The sequence below is a fragment of the Aethalodelphis obliquidens genome, unplaced genomic scaffold (genome assembly GCF_003676395.1).
Source record: "Aethalodelphis obliquidens isolate GAN/ISIS:26980383/991018 unplaced genomic scaffold, ASM367639v1 scaffold9, whole genome shotgun sequence".
In the NCBI taxonomy this organism is placed as follows: Eukaryota; Metazoa; Chordata; class Mammalia; order Artiodactyla; family Delphinidae; genus Aethalodelphis; species Aethalodelphis obliquidens.
Window position 1 is genome coordinate 20,192,671 of NW_020837953.1, and position 21,276 is coordinate 20,213,946.

Consider the following 21,276-nt stretch of genomic DNA (forward strand, 5'->3'; position numbering starts at 1 on the left):
TTCCAGGGCATCACTTATGCTCTGGTCTTAGAGTAGGAGATGATGATGCGTACCTGTCGGGTTGAAGATAATACAAGCTTCCACTCAGGTATACATTCTTTTGTAAATATTAATATCATTTTTACTATTTTCATTTTTTATGACTTCCTGTTCCTGCTTCATTTTTCCTTATTTCTTTGAGCATATGTATTAGGCTTCTTTTAAATTCCTGCTCTGCTCATTTCACTACTTCAGAAATATGTTTATGTATGTACTTAAAGGCTTGGAATAACATGCACACACAACTATTCTGGTGGTCCTCTTTGAAGGGTTGAGATTATGAAAAAATCCAGTTCAACCAACCTGGACAGTGTTTCATTTTATTTCATTATATAAAACGTAGAAACCCTGATTGAGAAAAAATAGGGAAGAGACTTAAAAGAAACTGAAGAATCTTCTTAGGAAAGCAATGATTGCTGAAGGATACCTTGCTCCAGCCATGATAAGCATGTCTTCTTGGCAATCTACGGCAAAGCTCCAGGGACAGTATAATCCCAGATCTCTCCCACTCACCCCTGAGCCTTGGTCCTGGATTTGTGTGGTAAGAGGCTGAGGAAATATGAAAAGAACCAAAATAAGAACACTCTCCATGGAAGTGAAGCTCAGAGACTGGTCCTCTTTCACTCTGCTGAGTACATTAGGAGCAGGAAAGATCAAAGTTCCTGAAAGTCTATCTTCCGTTCATTTGGCTTTTTCGGCTTGCGGCTCTAGCATGGAGTTGGGCAACCCACCGCTCTTCCTCCACTCACAGATATCTGCATAGCTGCATGTCCGGCATTTCCAAGCCTCCTCCACATCAACACCTTGAGGCTCTCGGTGTCCCATCCAGTAGGCCATATAGTGCTGCACTTTGTTTCTCACCTCCGTCTCTTCAAAGGCCACTATCTCTGTACCCAGCAGAGTGGCAGTCTCTTGGTGGATATACTCAATCTTCAGCATATCAATAACTGGGAGGTCAGACAGTGTTAGAGACAGGAAGACCAGCTCCATGAGGTCACCCAAGGACTTCACAGAGAAGCCTCCCTGCCGGGCATGCCTCAGCACTGAAGGTCCCAATGGCTTTTCTGGACACAATTTTGTGTGGTGGATTAGGCTAGCAGTGGTCACTTTCCCTTGTACCATGGCATCAAAGATATATTTGTACAGGCTGACCTGAAAACAGTCTTTTTTTCTCTGAGCGTCTGGAGGGAGCACAGGGTGCCTGCGTGTCTTGAGTTCAGCCAGTTCCAGTTCCCCCCTGGCTGTATAGTGCAGCTCATCAATCACTCCAACAAGGAGCACACCCTCCACTTCTCCAAACACTGGAAACTCTCTGATGCGCCCTTCTGACTGCAGGGTGGGAATCATCGATAATATGTTCAGAAACTTAATTGCCCAAGCATCTTCTTTAGAGGTGATGGGGACAGTCACAAGATCATGAACTTCTAGTTCTCTAGCTAGGTGGATGCTGGCACCAGTGTCCAAAACAGATGACTTCTCAGGTGTCAAGAAACCAGGAAGCTCCTTCCCATATACCATTTGCTGTTCACACCAGTTCTGAGTAGACAGGTCAGTGACATACAAATATTTAAGATGGAATTGTTCCATAGGTGACAAGACATCCAATCCTCTTTTCCGCTTTGGTAAGCTTATGAGCTTGCCATCCTTCCCAGGGAGTTCAGAAGAAGGGCCAGGCTTGTTATGTGAAGTACTTGACTCTTGTGTATCCTCCAGGTCCAGAAACTCTGAGTCACTCAAGTCTGAGAACCCTGAGGCCTCTGCTGACACCGTCTCCTCTTCCCTAGCCTCTGCCATGGCACAGCTCTGGATTGGGCAAAGGCCGTGCATATCATGTTAAAGAAATGCATTACCCAAATGAAAAATTTCTCAAAAGCACTTTCAAATTCCAATGAGGTAAAAAAGAATCACGACTAATTATTTATATACAGTCTTTAAAGATGCTTATTTATTTATGACCAATTAGTAATGCTATGGAGTTGTACTACGGGTACAATTTACAACAATAAGACTCATTGTATCATCCATATATGAATACTTGGCAAAAATTTTTAAGGGCAAAATAAAACTTAAGTTTTATTACTGAATCTGGTACTAACATACCATATGTGACTTTAAGCAAATCACCTACTTTGTCCTCAGTTTCTTCATTTAAAAGGAAATTTGAGGTTTGCCTTTTTTCCTTCAAAATTCTACTGACTTGGGACATTATTTCATTTTTTAAGTGAATGTAGATCATTGTAAATGTTGGAGCAATGTTTGCCAGTTTACCATGGACCACTTCTACAATTCTTTTGATACAAAGTCCTTGACTAGGAAAATAAATCTCAATAACAAACTGTTCCTTGAGAAAAATCAGCTCTACAATGACTGCTTTTTTTTTTTTTTTTTTTTTTTTTTTTTTTGGGGCCTACTATTGTTGCTTCTCCCATTGCGGAGCACAGGCTCCGGACGCGCAGGCTCAGCGGCCATGGCTCACGGGCCTAGCCGCTCCAACGGCATGTGGGATCTTCCTGGACCAGGGCACGAACCCATGTTCCCTGCATTGGCAGGCAGACTCTCAACCACTGCGCCACCAGGGAAGCCCTACAATGACTGCTTTTAAATGTAGTTCTCAGAAACATAGTGTGGCAAAATTCAAAGACTAACTACAGATAAATACAAATAGATCTACTCATGAAGTAATAGCATGAAGTAACGAGAGAGGATATTCACAGCAACATGTGGAAATCAGTTGTTTTTTGTGTTTGAGATATATTAAGAAAATGACAAGAAGAAAAAGCTCTTGGTGGGTTTTACTTTACCTTTACTGACTGTATAAATTCCTCCTAACACTATAGAAATTGGTGTTTCCCACTAAGTTTATTTTCTCCCTCCACAAGAAATTAGCTTATGATGGAAAATATGTAAGTGAAAACTCTTAAAATATTACTGTATTTTGCTATAAATAATAGTGAATATTTATTGCACAGTTATTGTGTGCTAGACACTGAGCCAGGTGCTTCACACCCAATATCTCAGTGCTCTGCTGAGGGACAAATACTCTCCCTTTTTACAGCAAACAATTTCACAAGCACAGGAGACAGAATAGAACAATGAACACAATCTAGATAAATAACTGTTGACATGTTGCTGTGTTTGCTTCTTTCAGGTGTTTCTTTTTAGCCTAACTATTTTAAAATAAATTACAGAAATCATCATGCTTCAAATACAAATGCTTCACATACTTTTCCAAAGCCTCCTACATTAACTACAATATTATCATATCTACCAAAATTAATAATTCCCTAATACTCCAGTCCATATTCAAATTTCCTCAGCTGCCCTAAAAACCATTTGGATAGCTTTTCGTTAAACCAGGAAACAAAGACCATACATTATGTTTGATTGTTTTGTCTCTCAAGTATTTTTAATCTTAAGAAACTAGGGGAGTTCCCTGGTTGCCTAGCGGTTAGGACTCCGGGCTTTCACTATCATGGGCCAGGTTCAATCCCTGGTCAGAAAAAAAGAAACTAGTAGGGGGGAGGGATAAATCAGGAGCTTGGGGTGAGCACATGTACACTACTATATATAAGATATTTAGATAACCAACAAGGACCTACTGTATAGCACAGGGAACTCTACCCAATATTCTGTGATAACCTATATGAAAAAAGAATCTAAAAAAGAATGAATATATGTATATGAATTACTTTACCGTACAACTGAAACTAACATAACATTGTAAATCAGCTATACTCCAATAAAGGGACTTCCCTGATGGTGCAGTGGTTAAGACTCCGTGCTCCCAATGTAGGGAGCCCGGGTTCAATCTCTGGTCAGGAAACTAGGTCCCATATGCATGCTGCAACTAAGAGTTTGTATGCCACAACTAAGGAGCTGGTGAGCCACAACTAAGGAGCCCACATGCTGCAACTAAGACCTAGCGCAACCAAATAAATAAATGTAAAATAAAAAACTATACTCCAATAAAATTAAAATATGAAAAAAAAAGAAACTAGGCAAATTATCTTGTGAAGATACTCTTTTTAAGCCTTCCTTCTTACTTCACATATCTAACCCTGCATACAAAAAAAACCCCCAAAAACAAAACAAGGTATGAGTAGCCCACTAGTATTTTGACTTTGGGTGACAAGAAAATAACTTGACACAGAATGTAAGCTGATTGAGGTAAAAACTGTGAGCGAAGCTTCCTCCTTGCTACTCTAAGGAGCAATGAAAGAGCAGTATGTACCAACTCCCATGTTAAAAACTTAACAACTGATACTTTGAAAATGGTATTAATATTAGTTATCATTGTACTTAACTAATTTTTAAATAGTCTAAATGTCCCTAATGAAGGAAAACACAGATAGCTGGAAAACAAGTTATTTGCAATGAACCAAAGTAATATAATGCTAAGACTTCTGGGTATATCCTATAAAGTTATTGCTTTATAGGATATTTCAACAGTAATAAAACACAGAAGCTGCACATTTACACAAGTGTCTTAAACTATAAATGTGCCTTAGATGATGATAGTTTCAAAATTAGTAATGTTGGACTTCCCTGGTGGTGCAGTGGTTAAGAATCTGCCTGCCACTTCAGGGGACACGGGTTTGAGCCCTGGTCCGGGAAGATCCCACATGCTGTGGAGCAACTAAGCCCGTAGGCCACAACTACTGAGCCTGCTCTCTAGAGCCCGCGAGCCACAACTACTGAGCCCATGCGCCACAACTACTGAAGCCTGTGCGTCTAGAGTCCGTGCTCTGCAACAAGAGAATCCACTGCAATGAGAAGCCCGTGCACCACAACAATGAGTAGCCCCCGCTCGCCACAGCTAGAGAAAGCCCGTGTGCAGCAACGAAGACCCAAGACAGCCAAAAATAAATAAATAAATAAATTTATACAAAATGAGTAATGCTATTTGGACTATGAAGTCCCTGAAACTGGGAGAGAATCTTTACCCTCCACCAAGAAACAAAAGTTAAATGGCAATTAACACGTATACTTCGGGTTGCCCCCTACCCCCACCCCGCTGCAGGGGAGGGCACTAAATCCACATCAACTGACCTTGAAAATAGTTTACTTCAAATATCCAGTCCTGGGCTATCCAATATGTAGCCACCAGTCACATGCAGCTATTTAAATTTAATTAAAATTAAATAAAATTAGACACATTTCAAGTGCTCAGTAGCTACATGTGGTTGGTGGGTACCACATTATAAGGCACAGATATAGAACACTTCCCTGTCACACAAAGTTCTATTGGACAGTACTGGTTTCAATTATTTTGTATGTATCTATTAACTCCCCAAAGAGAGCATAAGCTCCTGAAATGCATGGACTTCCTACTTGTTTTACATACAACACTCAAAACAGGGTAGCTCTTAACAGGTAAGTGAAATGTTTGTAAAGAAGACACAAGGGACTTCCCTGGTGGCGCAGTGATGAAGAATCCCCCTGCCAATGCAAGGGACACGGGTTTGAGCCCTGGTCCAGGAAGATTCCACAGGCCGCGGAGCAACTAAGCCCATGCGCCACGACTACTGAGCCTGCGCTCTAGAGCCTGCCAGCCACAACTACTGAGCTCACAGGCTGCATCTACTGAAGCCCGCGCACCTAGAGCCTGTGCTCTGCAACAAGAGAAGCCACTGCAATGAGAAGCCCACACACCGCAACGAAGAGTAGGCCCGCTCACCGCAATTAAAGCCTGCGCGCAGCAACAAGACCCAACACAGCCATAAATAAATAAATAAATAAATTTATATTAAAAAAAAAAAGAAGAAGACACAAAAGGAAAGCATTCTTTGTGGAATTATTTACCTAAAAGGAAAAAACAATACACTGGGGATGGACAATTTAGACTCAATGTGTTGCTTGGACTTTCCTATGCAGAAAAAATCCAGGCAAGGGCACGATGCAGTGTGCACTTTGTCCCCAAATTCAGTTTGTATCTTTTTGACAGGAGATGATTTTACATGGCACATGGATCAACATCTTAGAATAACTATAAAGCTTAGAGTGTTCTTCAAAGGCATAATTTCATATGTAGTGTTTCTAAGCACAAGTTTGATTTTTTAAATAAATGTAAGTAAAAAATTAAAAATATGAGACTAACAATACATGTGGTACATAGGTATGGTAGAAATAGGTGGTAAGTGAATGAGATGTTTGGGAAACACCAGCATGCTGCCAAGAGTCTGGGGGTCCTAGAGATCTGGATTCTGAACCTGAGTAGGTCAATAGTATTTAGTATGCTACTTGCCTTATGAGTATTCTTGGGCAAGTTTGCAGTTTTCCTGAGGCTACTGACACATCTTTAAAATTAGAGTACTCCTTCCAACCATACTCAGCTACCCAAACAACTGAGTGATGGCAAAGTACACACACTGGCACTCAACAAATGTGGATCTCCTTCTCCTTCTCAAGGGAGAGATGAGATAGTACACCTATTCCCTCTGACAAATTAAATTTTGGGAGAGAAGAAACTTCTACTCACCTGGGACTTGGCTGATCTTCCTCCTCACAGGAAAGGTAAAATGCTGAAATGACAAGGCTGGGGGAGGAGGAAAGAGCTCTGAAAGACCAGGTCTGCAATCGGAGAATACAGATTAGCAACTCTGGGCCTTGCTAGAACAGAGACTTTTGGTCCTTTCTCACCTGACCAGTCCCTCACATTAAGGCGTTTCCTCCTCTCTGATTCACACTGCACAGACTGTTGCTCACCCCAGATCCTACGTAAAGCTTGCCTGGCTCCGAAGGCAAATTCTCCGTGACTTGTTCGTTTTGCCCATACCCTGGATGCCGTTACTTGATCCAATCCCCGCTCCCTGCAAGTAAAAGGGTCAGCAATAACGAAGGTCCCCCAGGAGCTCCGAGAGCAGTTTCCTCTTCCAGCCCCAACTTCGGCCCAGAAGCTCGGGCAGAGACCTCAGATCAGATGTTTTTCCCCTCTGATGGGTTCCTGCTGCCTACGGAACTGCCTCTGCCTTCACGCTCAACATCCTGACTTGCTCGGTGCAGCCCGGCCTTGTGGGCTCCAAGAAAGCCTTAAGCGGAGACCTTCCCACCGGCCCCAAAACCACTGTCTCCCCGGGAATTCCATGCATGTCCGAAAGTTTACTGAGCACCTCCCTACAGTGTACTGGAGGAGGGAGCAAAGGATTGCTGGACTTGGGAAGGGGTCCCAGCCGACAGCAGGGTCTTCCAAGTTCGAAAGGTCCTGAACCCACTGGAGCAGACGCGATAAGCCGCTGCCCCGGAGCCGTTCCCACCCAGAAAGGGGGTTGGGGGGACGCGGCACCCGCGGAGACAGATCCCTTGAGTTCCAAAACGCAGCCCCTCAGCCCGCCACCGGCATTCGCCGGCCTTCCCCTAACCTGGGATATGCCTCGGAACCCCGGACTCCACCGGCTCCGCCGCGGCCTCGTAACGGCTCCCGGACCCTTTCCCCGGACACGCAAGCGCAAGACAGGCAGCGGACCTCTGGTTTCGCGCTTCGCACAAAAGCCTCCTGGACACCAGGCCCAGAATGCCCAGCGGCTGCCCAAGGTCCACCCCCTCCCGGAGGCCTCAGCTGCGCCGCTTAGTCTTCGCGCGTCTGCGACTCAGACGCGAATCATGCTAGCTGCGGGGCGGAGGAGGGTCCTGATGCTGTTCCGCCTCTGCGGAGGTCGTCCTTGTGGGTCGCTGGCTGTGCGTGTGGGTTCATTCGGGACGGAACTGCGCCGTCACCTGACCAAGAAGCTCCCACCCTGGCGGCTCCCGGCTACTGCCAAGCCAGTGTAGGGGAAAGGTCTAGGGCATGTCCCTTTCCGCGGTGCACTTGGCCTCTGTCCGTTAGCGCTGCGTCTGCGCTTTGCCACCTTGTACGCCTTTCTTTGCACCTCGCACCAACTTTCCCAGCTGAGAGAACAGCCACGAACTCACTTTTCGAAGATGCTGACGCTCGTCTCATCAATGTATTTCTTTTTTCTATTTGCTTGCTTTTTAATTAACCCTTTTATTGGGAAATATAACACAATTATATTCTGAAATAGAAAGGTGAGTATAATAATTATTGAACAGACATATCATGTAGAGCAAAAAATAGTGTCGTGCCATTCCCAAATACACTCCCATGCCTCCTTCCTGAGAAAACCAGTTGTCTGACTTTTATGACAATCATCGCTTTTTTTTTTTTAACAGCCATCACATATTTGGAAACGATTTGTGACAAAGGTGGCATCGCATAGCAATGGAGAAAAAAAGATGGTCTTTTCAATGAAGGTTCTGAGACAATAGGGTATCCTTATGAAAAAAAATATAAAATGAGACCCCTTGTCTCACTTCATCACAAATATCAATTCCAGGAGGATTAAAAACCTAAATACATTTTGGACTTCAGAATAGGGAAAGATTTTTTTTTTAATCTATTTATTTACTTACTTATTTTTGGGCCTCGTAGCTTGTGGATCTTAGTTCCCCCACTAGGAATTGAACCCCAGCACCAGCAGTGAAAGCGAGTCCTAACTACCGGACTGCCAGGGAATTCCCCGATTTCTTTTTAAAAAATACAAAAATGTTGGGAGTTCCCTGGTGGTCCAGTGCTTTCACTGCCCTCGCCTGGGTTCAATCGCTGGTCAGGGAACTAAGATTCCCCAAGCAGTGCAGCACGGCCAAAAAAAAAAAAGTTAAATAAAAAAGAAAACTACAAAGGAGATTTTGGGTCAGTTGGGGGAATTTAAATGCGACATATATTAGATAATAGTATCAATCAATTATCAATATCCTGAGTGTGAAAATGATTTTGTGGTTGTGTAGGAAAACGTCCTTGTTCTTGGAAATATGAAAGTTGAGGGGAATCTTACACATCAAGTGAAATATGGGTGGGCATTGCTGTATTGAGGCTGGAGGTTTCTACCTCCTCCCAAGTATAACTTTCCTTCACCAGGATGCAATTCCCAATTCTCTCACACATGGACCTGTTATCTTCAAATGGAGTTTGAGGGGGCAATGCTGATTGGTGGAGTGAAGCAGAAGCGATTCAGAAATGATCATGCTGTGGGGAAAAGAAATTTCCAAGATAGCAGGACGATGTTCCCCAAAGCTTTCATTCTCAAATTTCAGAAAATGTTACCCTTTCCCCAAAAGGCTAACATAAGAAGTCGGGGCATTTAAGGTCCATCTGTATACAAAAGCCTTTGATTTAGTTCCTCCACCTCCAGGGATATCTGTAATATGGGAAATACTGTTAGACACAAGTTGTCTGTTTTCCTCTTTCCATCTTACTTTCCTTACTCTTTCAGAGGGTAGAATTTGTATCTCTAAATCACACTGATTACAGTCTTCCACTGAAGTGTTTATATGATAAAAGTAAGTGTTTATCTATATGAATGCTCTCGAGAGCTTCACTGTCCAACACAGTAGCCACTAGGTACGTGTGGCTCTTAAGCATTTGAAATGTGGCTAGTCCAAGATGACATCTGCTGTAACTATAAAATATTGTATTTTGAAGATTTAGTAAAAAAAAAAAAACGTTAACTCACTAATAACTTTTATATTGATTACATGTTGAAATAGTAATATTTGGATATATTGTATCAAATGGAATATATTTTAAAAATTAATTTTACTTACTGCTTTTTATTGCATTAATGTGGCTGGTAGACATTTTTAAATTATTTATGTGGTTCGCATTTGTGTTGTGGCTCACATTATATTTCTCTTAGACAGTGCTGCTCTTGAGCATCAGACCTAAGGGCAGGGAATTTATCTTGCTCAAGTTTGGGTTCCTTACAGGTGCTAGAACAATTATTGACATAATTTTTATATGCTTAAGAGAAACCCACTGACAATATTCTGTATTTGAGAGACTTCTCTTCCCAGTATTAAGGTCAGCCTCTCTTTAGCCAAACACCAGTTTCTGGTAATTGAAAAGGGCATTGCTTAGTTGGAGAAAGCCAGAAAAGGTAGCCCTAAGCTAGGAAGTTGGGGGAGCTGGGAATGAGTTAAGGATGTAAGACTGGGCCATGCTTCTGCTAAAACAGGCAGCCTCAGATGTAGGACATTTGAACTCTTGAATCAATTAGGGTTTATTCATTTATCAGTTTGAAAACCCAAGAGCTCTAGCTTCAGGTGAGGCTTGATCCAGATGTCAAACAGTGAGACCAGAACTGAGTTTTCTCTCTCCATTTCTTGGATCTATTTCCTCTGTGTTTTTGCATTTATAGGCAGTCTTTCTCCTCTTCCACTGCCAGTAGCTTCCAGGGCCACAGTCTTCCAGATTTGTGTCCAGTGGAAAAAAAGGAAGCCCATTCCCTAATACCTCAAAGATAAGTCCAGAAATTGTCCAAATGGCCCTGATTACTCAAACTGGGGCTGTGTGCTTGTCTTAACCAGAGTCTTCAAGAAAACAGAGCCTGAGGCAAGGATTCGATGATTTTTTTTTTTTTTTTTTTTTTTAGGTGCAAACCCATGGTAGCAAGGGTAAGAAAAGAAGGAAGTGTAGCAAGCAACAGTGTGAAGCAAATTGAAGTTGAATAGCCCTGGCTATTGCTTCATGTTGAGCCATGGTCCTCCACAGTGATTCCAGAGTAATTTTATAAAATTAAAATCCCTTGCTATCACTCTCTAGTCAAAAATCCTGTAGGATAAGGCCTAGATATTTATTTAGCAAATTCAGCCAAGACTTCAATTGTTCATCCAAAACTTCATAGATTTTGTGTAGTATTCCCTGAAGATGTGACACAAACTAAATCTGGGAGGATGAGTAGGAGCTAAAAAAGAAGTTAGGCAGAAGGAGGAAAAAATAGCATAGTTGATCACCAGAAACCATGAAATAGCATGGAATATTTGGAGGACCATAATATGTTTATGGCTGGAGAGAAGTACGCTTGGGGGGAAATTTGGGAGCCACTACTAGAAAAATAGGCAGTGCTCTATACCAAGTATTCTATTAAGGAATCTGACATTTAGCTTCAAGTTATAAGAAACGATTGAGGGATTTCAAGCAATAATTTGATTAGTTATATGTTTTAGTGTGACCACTCTAGCAGCAGTGGGGATGACAGAGAGATGAGTCCAGATTAGATATATAAAAAATATTTAGGAATCTATTTAAGCAGTTAGGAAATGCTAAGAGCCTGATTAAAGTACTGACAATGGGAATAGAGCAGAGGGTATAAACTGAAGAGATCCTGAACAGAATGTATAGGACCTGGTGACTGATTGGGAAAGGTGATGGATGAGAGGGAGAAGTTTAAACTGGAGAATTGGATGAGTGGTGATACCACTTCCTGGATTAAGGAATACAGATTTTATTGAAAAAATTGAGTTGAGTTTTGGACACACTTTGAGGTGACTATGAGTTACCCAAGTGGAGATATCCAGTGGGATATTGAACATAATGTTTTCTCCTGGAACTCAGGAGAGATTTGTAAGATATAGATGTAGATGTAAGAGGCGTTCGGATGTTAACAAGATCAGACAAAATGTCTAGCTTGAGAAGAGAATTATGCCTAAGGACACAGTTCTGGGGAAGAACATTCACATAACCAACAGAAGGAGAAGTTCCTGTGGGATAAATCGAATGAATGAATAAGCACTGATAAAAGGCAAAGCCAGTGGGTAGGCTCTGAAGCATAATTTATGAAAGACTTCCTTGGGGCAATAGATCTGAGAAGTAAAAGTCTTACAATGGCGAAAAGCAGCTATGTTCAGCCATTAAGGGCAAGTGTTTGGAAAGCCAGGCTAACAAACTTAGAGGAAAAAATGCTCAAAAATATGACTTAGGTGAAAAGATGTGAGTAATTAAAGAAGGGGAGTCTCCATTTCTTCATCTATAAAGAGAGAAGTTTCAATTAGGTGAGTTCCTAGATCCTTTCCAGTTCTAAATTTCTGATCTGATGAGCCAGTATTGAAGAGTGAGTAGGATATGGAATGCTATGAACAGTAACCCTTTCTTCTGCTCTCCTGCCCCTCCAGCACCTCCTCCCCCGTCCCCGGCCCCATTCACCACCACATCATCCACATGGTTCCCACAGAAGCTGAGATCTCTGCCTACAGTTGACTTGTTTAGTGGTGGGCACCTGACCTAGCTGGGCCAGTAAGAGAGCTTCCCCATGATTTTGAGATAAGAAGTGAGAAAGAGAAGACAGTTTTTCTCTGAGTGATGGAAACCGAATATATGTAAAATCTAAAGCTGATGGTAACCGTGATTTGCAATGAGGTGTTGAAAACAAAAAAGAAAAGCCAGAATGAAGAAAACACAAGAAGCAGAGGTCGGAGATGGAGAGAAAACTGCCTGGGTTTTCCAAAGCGTTTCAGATCCTGGTCTCAGTCCACTGTTATAATGTATCGCTGCCCTGAATTCCATGAGATACCCCAATATCCCTCTATTAACACCTCTCTTTGAGACTTAACTAACCTCAGTTGATTTCTGTTACTTGTAACTTAAAGATTCTCAACTAATATATTTGAGTGTAGTCAGAGCCCATAGGGGAAGGAGATAAGTAAATGCAAGAGGAAGCTGTAAGGTACAACTAGATGTAATGAAGGATCTTAAGTGCCAGACTTTGGTTTATAACTGAGTAGTGGCTGTGGGGATGAAGATGAGGGGAAATCCATCAACATTTCACAGAATCACTAAAACTTTAATAAAACTTTACCAGAATGAAAAATGAACATATACAAAATTACTGTGGTCCTGACCTTGGCAGTCAGCTTTCACACATAATAAGCAATGTCAACTAATTAATTAATGCTCTCTTCATTAATTAATGTTTACTAATTAGAAAGTCGTGTCCTACCTCGTTTCTGTCTCCTTCCACATGTGAACTGTAACTCGCTAACACAGCCATCCTGTAAAATGCTACGTATGGTCAGTTAATCAGCTGTGGTATATCCTGCTATATTAAGTACCCTGACTCCATTGTCAGTTTTCCTCCATTCCAAAGGGGTTGCAGCCAAGATTATACTTGGTAAGGCAGGTGGATCAGTCTCTTTAAAGGAAGTCTACTTCATCAGACAGTTCCAGACTCAGAAGTCAGGGGCTGTAACAGTTGGTGGAGAGATGTCTTCTCCTTCTCCAGCTGAGACTTTGGTTGGTCTATTTGATAACATGCAGATTTCTCTCTGGCTCCAGGGATGGCAAGTGCCGCTCTTTATGGGGATGCAGCTCGGCTGGTACTTCTAGGCTATGTTATTGAGAGAAGCTGATACTTCTTTAATGGATGATGGGACTGTTGGCTCAGGAGATGCTTCAGCACCAGATATGGTTCCCACAGTTCTGTATCTTGCTGGTGGGAAGATAAATTGATCCAACCTCTATGAAGGTCAATTTGGCAGTATCCATCATACAAATATGCATACCCTTTAGCACAGAAATTCCTGTTCTAGGAATTTACCCTATGCATGTACTTACATTGTGAGAAATAAAAATGCATGACTATTCATTGCAATATCATATAAATAAGAGATTGGAAATTCAAAAATCCATCTATAGTGAAGTGGCTAAAGTACATTCAAACCATGGAATACTATCAGCTATTAAAAAAAGAATGAGGGGCTTCCCTAGTGGCACAGTGGTTGGGAGTCCGCCTGCTGATGCAGGGGACACAGTTTCGTGCCCCGGTCCGGGAGGATCCCACATGCCGTGGAGCAGCTGGGCCCGTGAGCCATGGCTGCTGAGCCTGCGCATCTGGAGCCTGTGCTCCGCAACGGGAGAGGCCACAACAGTGAGAGGCCCGCGTACCACAAAAAAAAAAAAACAAAAAAAAGAATGAGGAGGCACTTTGTTTACTGATATGGAATGACCTCCATGATATACAGTGAAGTAATAAAAGTAGTATGTGTTTGTATGGGGGGGGCTGCCATTTATGCTTAAAAAGTAAAATATGTATATATGTATTCTCTTGGATTTAAACAGAAAGATCTCTGGAAGGGTGTACAGAAAACTTAGTTATAAAAAATGGTTGCCTCTGGTAGAATTTTGTGATGGGGGATGGAGGAAGAAGTCTTTTCACTTATACAACTGACTGTACCTTTTGAAGTTTATACCATGTGAGTTTTCCCCATTAAAAAAATTTTTTTTAATTAAAAAAATATAGGGGTGGTGATGTTTTAAACAGTAGTTCCCAAATGCTGGTCTGTAAATCAGCGAATGCCCATGATGAATAATTTATTAATCTACCATGAAATCATAAAAGTAATAATGTGTGAATTTTCTATATTGTTGAATTTAACTTGAAGGGCCATCTTTTATTCTTGATTAAGTACTTTGTGTGGAGATATTAGTAGACAGTAGTTATCAATGTAATGTTTATTTACACAATGGGCAAAATTAGAAGTTGGCATCATTATGTCAATTCCTCCAATTTAGAGTCCTGAAATTCGAAGCACAGAATCACTGATTTAGACCTGGCTTTTGTTCATGTTGAATAATCTGTTTTTAGGCATTATTCTGGAAGGCATTTCTCCTGTGTATTTCATGGTGTCGAGTAAGTGATGAATTATAGCTGAAGGCTTTTCCACATTCATTACATTCATAAGGTTTTTCTCCTGTGTGATGCCTCTGATGTTTCTTAAAGGATGAATCATGCCTGTAGGCTTTTCCACAGCGGTTGCATTCATACGCTTTCACTCCTGTATGAACAGTTTTATGGTTGCTAAGGTGTATCCTTTGCCTAAAGGCTTTCCCACATTCCTTACATTTGTAGGGTCTCTCCCCAGTATGGATTCTCTGGTGATGCGTTAGATAAGCTCTATGACTAAAGGTTTTACAACATGTGGTGCATGCATAGGGCTTCTCCCCAGTATGAATTCTTATATGTTCACTAAGGTGTCTAATCTGTCTAAAGGTTTTCCCACATTCATTGCATGTAAAGGGTTTCTCTCCAGAATGAGTTCTCAAATGTTGGATCAAGCTAATGTTCTGGCTGAAAGCTTTCTGACATTTATCACATACATAGGGTTTCTCACCAGTGTGAGTTCTATGATGTTGATTAAGAGATGAGCGATGTCTGAAGGCTTTACCACATTCTTCACATTCAAAGGGTTTCTCGCCAGTATGGATTCTTTGGTGTGTGGTAAGGGATGCACTTTGACTAAAGGCCCTTCCGCATTCCTTACATCTGAAAGGTTTCTCACCAGTATGAATTCTCATGTGTTCGGTAAGGTGAATGGGTTGTTTGAAGACTTTTTCACATATATTACATTCGTAGGTTTTTGTTCTTATGTAACTTGTTGGATGATTAATCAAATCTGATTTGTATTTGTTTCTCTTTCTAGGTGTGTCATATTTATGGTGCCTCTGTTCTATAACAACATTTGAACTCACAATATTTTTGCCAAATTTGTAAGTTTCTTGGCCTCTCTTCTTATGGGTCAAGATGGTTTGTCTCACGTCTCTTCCATGGCTATCCTGGTGGCTTTCTAACTCATGATCATATTTTGAGACTTTTCTCAATGTGGAAAAAATGACATCATCCCTCATGAACCTTTCCATCATCATGCCATGATAGAACTGTTCCTGTAAAACGTCATTCTTTGCAGTTGATGCAGCTGTTTCTGTTTTACTCTTCAAGTCTGAAAGAAATGGAAAAAATGCAAATAACTCATATTCATTATGCTTCAAAAAATCAATTATTATACTGGGTATGGACTAGAGATTTAGATAACAATACATATAAAGTACATGAAGTTCTGAGTATATTTAAGTATGGTTAGGCACTCTGGAGAGGTAATGGGAAATTAAGAAACAGTGAACCAGGTAAAAGTGTGATTTTATATATAGGGTAAAAATTTGAATATTTTAGTCCTCTTCTTTCTATTAATACTAAATAATGAAATTTCAGGGCTATGTCTTAACAGTGTCTTTTTAATTGATAACTACTTTTGGAAAACATTCCCAGAAAGATAAAAAGATTTCCCTCTTCCCACTCCAGCTAGTTCAAAAATAAGGTTTGAGGGAATTCCCTGGTGGTCCAGTGGTTAGGACTCTGCGCTTTTACTGCCGAGGGCTCGGGTTCAATACCTGGTCGGGGAGCTAAGATCCCTCAAGCTGCACGGTGTGGCCAAAAAAAAAAACAACAACAACAAAAATTTGAACTAAGGACATTCACAAGAATGTCAAGCTGTCTTTTACTGAAGCTTATATTAATATTTACATATTGTTCTGCTTCCTATAGTTATTAATCTGTCCCGGGAAGTGTTAATTATACAAAGGAGACTTGTAAGAAACCCAGACTGCTATGTTGCTACTATTGCTATGTTCTATGAAAATATCCTTTCTTTAAAGGATATTTAAAATTCTGTTTTTTTAAATAATTTATTGCACCATTACTAATACTTCAACTGACAGTTCCATATTCCTGAAAAGTATAACTTCTTGTAGGATTTTTGGTTAACACAGAAGGATCATTTGTACTTCTAAATTCCAAATTCTAAATGAATAGATGCAAAAATAAAGTCTATGTTCTGCAGGCCCCTGATTCTGGTCCTGGATTAGGGAGAAGGAAGATGAGAAGAAGAAGATAGGGGAAGAGAGAACAGGCCATCTATGACCCCTTCCCAATTCGGTATCCAAGCTGAAGCAGGTCCAAGCTAGGGGAGGAGAGAAGATATAACTTTGAAGTTGGGAGTTTTTATTATTATACTGAATTACATATTTCACTAAAAGACAGACTGTTATTATTTAAAGGGATTGGACCACCTATGGGACCTCTCTGAGATTTCATCCAGAGGCAGGGAAAGAACATTCATGGTAGCTATTATTATTATTTTCCTTATTATAAGTTGAAAAAGAGAAAACCCAGGAGAATGTACAAATTATTGGAATTAATAACAGAGTGAAACAAGGTGGCTGGCTAGAAGATCAAAACCGGTTATGTTATTACACACTAGCAAAAAAAAGAAAACATAATTGAAAAAAGTTATACCATTTAAAATAGCAGGGAATTCCCTGGTGGTCCAGTGGTTAGGACTCCGTGCTCTCACTGCCAAGGGCCCGGGTTCAATCCCTGGTTGGGGAACTAAGATCCCACCAGCTGTGCAGGGTGGCCAAAAAAATAAAATGAAATAGCAATAAAATATAAGTTCTTCAGGACGAATCTGACAAAAGATGTTCAATGTGTACAAGACTTTTATGAGGGAAAATACTTTATTTAAAAAAATTAGGAAATATCAGTAAGTGGAGCAATATACCACACTCCTGGACAGTAGGACTCAATATCATAATATCAATTCCCTCCCAAATTGATCTATAAATTCAATTCTATTCCAATCAAAATACCACCAGAGTATTTGTGTGTGTGTGTGTGTGTGTGTGTGTGTGTGTGTGTGTAATTGATGCACTCATTATATAATTCATATGGAAAAGCAAGGGGCTAACAATAGCCAGGACAATTTTGAAGAACAAGATATTAAGTCTCACTATTAAGTATAGTAATTAAGACAGCCTGGCATTAGAAACTTGGCAGGTGACAGAGTGGCATTAACTATTCAATAATTGGTTCTTGGACTGATTATCCACATGTAATAAGTTAAACTAGAGCTTCACCTCATACTATAAATTAAATTCAGATTTATAAAAATAAATTCAGATTTAACCTAAGTATGAAAATCAAAATCTTAAAGATATAAAATAATATATTTTTTCTATAAATCAATAATTTATAAAAATAAATTTAAATCTTAATCTTTAAATCTTAAAGATATAAAATAATATATTTTTTCTATAAATCAATAATTTATAAAAATAAATTCAGATTTAACCTAAGTATGAAAATCAAAATCTTAAAGATATAAAATAATATATTTTTTCTATAAATCAATAAGGAAAAAAGATAATATAAAAATTCACAAAGGATATAAACAAGTAATTTACAGAAAAGGAATCCTGGATAGATGACCAATAAACATGAAAAATATGCTCCCTCTTACTAGTAATCAGGAAAATGAAAAAAACCAACAAGATATTCACCCACTGAATTTATAAAAATGTGAAACTTTGACAATGCCAAGTGTTGACAAAGATGCTGAGTTCTGGAACCTCTCAAAACCTGCTGATAGGAGTACTAATTGGTGCAACTAGTTTGAAGAACAATTCTGTAAAACCTAGCAAAATGAAGGTGACCCAACAAGTCTGCTTCTATCAAATATCTCAGAGAAACACGAGAAGTTTTACACAAAGTTTTACTCCAGTATCTTTGTAATCCCCAAATTCAGAAACAGTACAAATGTCTATCAACAGGAAAATGGATAAACTGTGCTTTATTAATTCAACAGAAATGAATGAACCAGAACAATATGGATAAATATCAACGGTGTTGAATGAGAAAAGCAAGTGGAAAAGTATATATACCATTTATTTAAAGAATAAGAACATGCAAAACAGCATTATATATTGCTTGGGGGATATACACATGCAATACAAGTATGAAGATACATATACAAATGAAAATATTTAAACTCAGAAGAGTTGGTTGTTTCAAAAGGTAGGAGGGGAATAGCGGGGCTTAAACTCTGTTTTATTTCTTAATCTAGGTGGAAGTTACATAGAAATTTATTATAATGTTCTCTATGCCTTTCTGAATATCTAAAATATTTCATAATAAAAGCAAAGTTTAAGGAGATTGTTAAAAACCATTGGATTTGATGAGAAGGAATCCTGTGGTAATTTCTCTTGCAGGACTTTCCATAAACTAGTTATTACAATAAATAAAGATACTTGAGTTAAAGGGAGAGTGAGAATCAAAGCTAGGATTGTAAGCTGAAAAATTGGTGAAAAGTAGAAATAGAATTCAAGAGAGAAGATTAAAGATTTGTAGAATGCAGTGAGAGTCCTGAAAAGAGACCTGTTTTCTTTGAGGAGAGACCACGTACATCTGACTGCTTAGGGAAGGGAGCTTTCGAGTGGCAGACTTCAGGATACTGAAGAAAGAAGGAAAATCAAGTTTAACCTTAATGAAGAGAAGACTTCTTTTCCCTCCAACTTCAGAGACTTTTGCAAGGTTAGGTGAAAGAAAGGGGTGCAAAGGGAGGGGTAAAATCGGGTTCGGTGCATGCCTGTCCATCCTCTCAGCCTTCCCGCAGCCTGGGAAGATGCTGGGCACTCTGGCCTACATATCGAAAGGCACCATCTGCCTTGATCTCACCTGAACTGGGATCTCCTGGGCCTTCTTTCTCTGTTATCCATGGCGCTTCTCCTTTCTCCAACTGGGAAATCACACTAGGTTTGGAAAGTTGACATCCTACTTATGGAGTGAAAAAAAGGGTATGAATATTTATTCTGAGGTCTAAGAACCATCCCTGGAATGTAGTTCCAATCCTCTGGTATTTAGGGTCTCTGAAAACAGAAAGGGGCACCACAGCATTTTTTTCTGTTCTCACTCTACAAAGTAAAACCATTCCCCCAAGGGAGGAGATTCAGGTATGTTCTGGCTTGATTTTCAAAGGAATGAGACGTCTATCTCCAACACAGAACCCAAGGCCAGGCTCCAGGGAATCTACAGCATTTAATAATTTAGGAATAGTAACTGTCCTGTAATGGGTAGGTTTCTGGACGTATGTGTAACCCATGCTTACCCACTGAGACCAGGTTCCCATAGTTCTCCAGCATCACCTCCCGGTACAGATTCCGGTGAGCAGGGGCCAGCTGCCCCCACTCCTCCTGGGTGAAGTCCACAGATATGTCCTTGAAGGTCAACAGTTCCTAGAATATCAAATATAATCCTTTTCAGTCTGAGACCACCTCCATCAAGATCCAAGATGTTCTTACAGTATTCTAAATTCTGAGAGATTCTAAACTAGTTTTACTGGGAGCCTCCTCTGGATCTGTTTGGTGATTCTCGGAGACTACCTTAAGTAATTAAACGTACAGAAGGACAGATGGTCATATATGTCTTAGAAAAAAATTAAGCAGGATAAGGGGAACAGGGAGAGCCACAGTGTGGATGGGGAGGATCTTTCACGTAGGGTGGCTGGGGAAGGCCTTCCTAAAAGGGTGATATTTGAACAGAGACATGAGCTCAGTGAGGAAAAGCCATGTGGAAATCTGAGGGGAGAGCCTTCCAGATGGGGACAAAGGACCTGAGGTGAGAGTGTCCTTGGCTTGTCTGAGGCACAGGAGAGTAGCCAGCATTGCTGGAGGTGGGCTAGTGAAGGGGAATGCAAGGAGATGAGATCAGAGGGGCTGGGGGAGGGAAGAGAGGCTTTTAGCACTTATTGTCACAAAGACCAGTGCATCCCTGCTGAGTTGAAATTCTGGGGCCCTGCTGGAGTTTAATGCAAGATGAACAAAACTGTCTGGGACTGTGGTCTAACCCCTCCCTAGCTCAAATACTGAAGAGGTAAAAAGGATCAGCCCCTCAGCAGTGGTGGCATGGGGCACTGGTAGTTGGGTTAATCAGAAGTGAACTCAATCGAATTAAAGTGTATCTCAGCCAGAGCTCAGCCACAGCTCTAGGAAAAATGTGAATAATCAGTCCCTCACCTTAACCACCAGTCAGAGGAAAAGGCTTAGAATCTTCTGTAAATAAATGGAACAAACAAAAGAAATAAACAGACTATATCTATGTATCTATTTATCCATATATACCTTTATTTGTTAATTGTTTATTTAACAAGAGAAATTATTCCTTAGACCAGATATTCATGTTTCATAGTTCAGGAACACAGGTCAGTGACAAACTTCATGCAACTCAACCCAAAGAAATTCTTTACATTCTAAAATCACTTTGCACTCTGAAAGATAGCAGCCTTCCTCATTGCCTCAAAATTTTTCATGGAACCACAATTTCTGTAGAAATCTGCATATGCCTTCTTTCTTGCTTCAGCCAAAGCAATCCTGTAGAAAGCTGCAACCTCCAGGGATACAATGAATGCTCTAACAGTATGAAATAGCAGATGCTTGGCCACAGGAGGCCATGCATCTGAGGTTTTGTCAAAGAACTGGAAACCATGGTAGTTATTCACCTCAACACCAACGTCCTTCCAGGCTGATGGAGAAATGGACCTATCTATGCATATTTCATCCTCCACCATTCTTTTATACATAATATCTGAACTACAATAAAAAATTATTAGACATACAAAGAAGGAGGAATATCTGACCGATAATCAAGAAAATAAAAACATAAGAAGCAAACACCTAGGTAACCAAGTCATTAGAATTAGCAGAAAAGAAGTTTAAATAAATTATTAAAATATATGTTGAAGAGGGCTTCCCTGGTGGCACAGTGGTTAAGAACCTGCCTGCCAATTCAGGGGACACGTGTTCGA

At 40.4% G+C, this 21,276-nt stretch overlaps 2 protein-coding genes across 3 annotated transcripts in view; both read right to left on the reverse strand.

The window, feature by feature from the left end:
* Positions 1–345: 345 nt before the first annotated feature.
* Positions 346–7,738, reverse strand: EXO5 (exonuclease 5). 2 transcript variants are annotated; one of them, XM_027108964.1, is made up of 4 exons: positions 7,398–7,738; positions 6,679–6,848; positions 6,518–6,574; positions 346–1,842 (listed from the first exon to the last, which is right to left on the reverse strand). In XM_027108964.1, exon 4 carries the CDS (start codon positions 1,831–1,833, stop codon positions 721–723), a length of 1,113 nt encoding a protein of 370 aa, XP_026964765.1. In that variant the 5' UTR covers positions 1,834–1,842; positions 6,518–6,574; positions 6,679–6,848; positions 7,398–7,738; the 3' UTR covers positions 346–720. The 2 variants fall into 2 exon arrangements, with proteins under 2 accessions (XP_026964765.1, XP_026964766.1); XM_027108965.1 differs by lacking the exon at positions 6,679–6,848.
* Positions 7,739–14,302: 6,564 nt separating this feature from the next.
* LOC113621429 (uncharacterized) overlaps positions 14,303–21,276 on the reverse strand; it is a 36,804-nt gene continuing 29,830 nt past the window's right edge. Inside the window, exons 9-11 of the mRNA XM_027108275.1 lie at positions 19,582–19,708; positions 19,152–19,250; positions 14,303–15,582 (exon numbers count right to left, since the gene is read on the reverse strand). Coding sequence (XP_026964076.1) covers positions 14,447–15,582; positions 19,152–19,250; positions 19,582–19,708 — 1,362 coding nt within the window. The 3' untranslated portion in view covers positions 14,303–14,446. The remainder of the gene's footprint in view (positions 15,583–19,151; positions 19,251–19,581; positions 19,709–21,276) is intronic.

What these genes read in the sequence shown, in the direction of transcription:
- EXO5 (XM_027108965.1), bottom strand. Translation starts at nt 1,833, where the DNA reads ATGGCAGAGGCTAGGGAAGAGGAGACGGTGTCAGCAGAGGCCTCAGGG.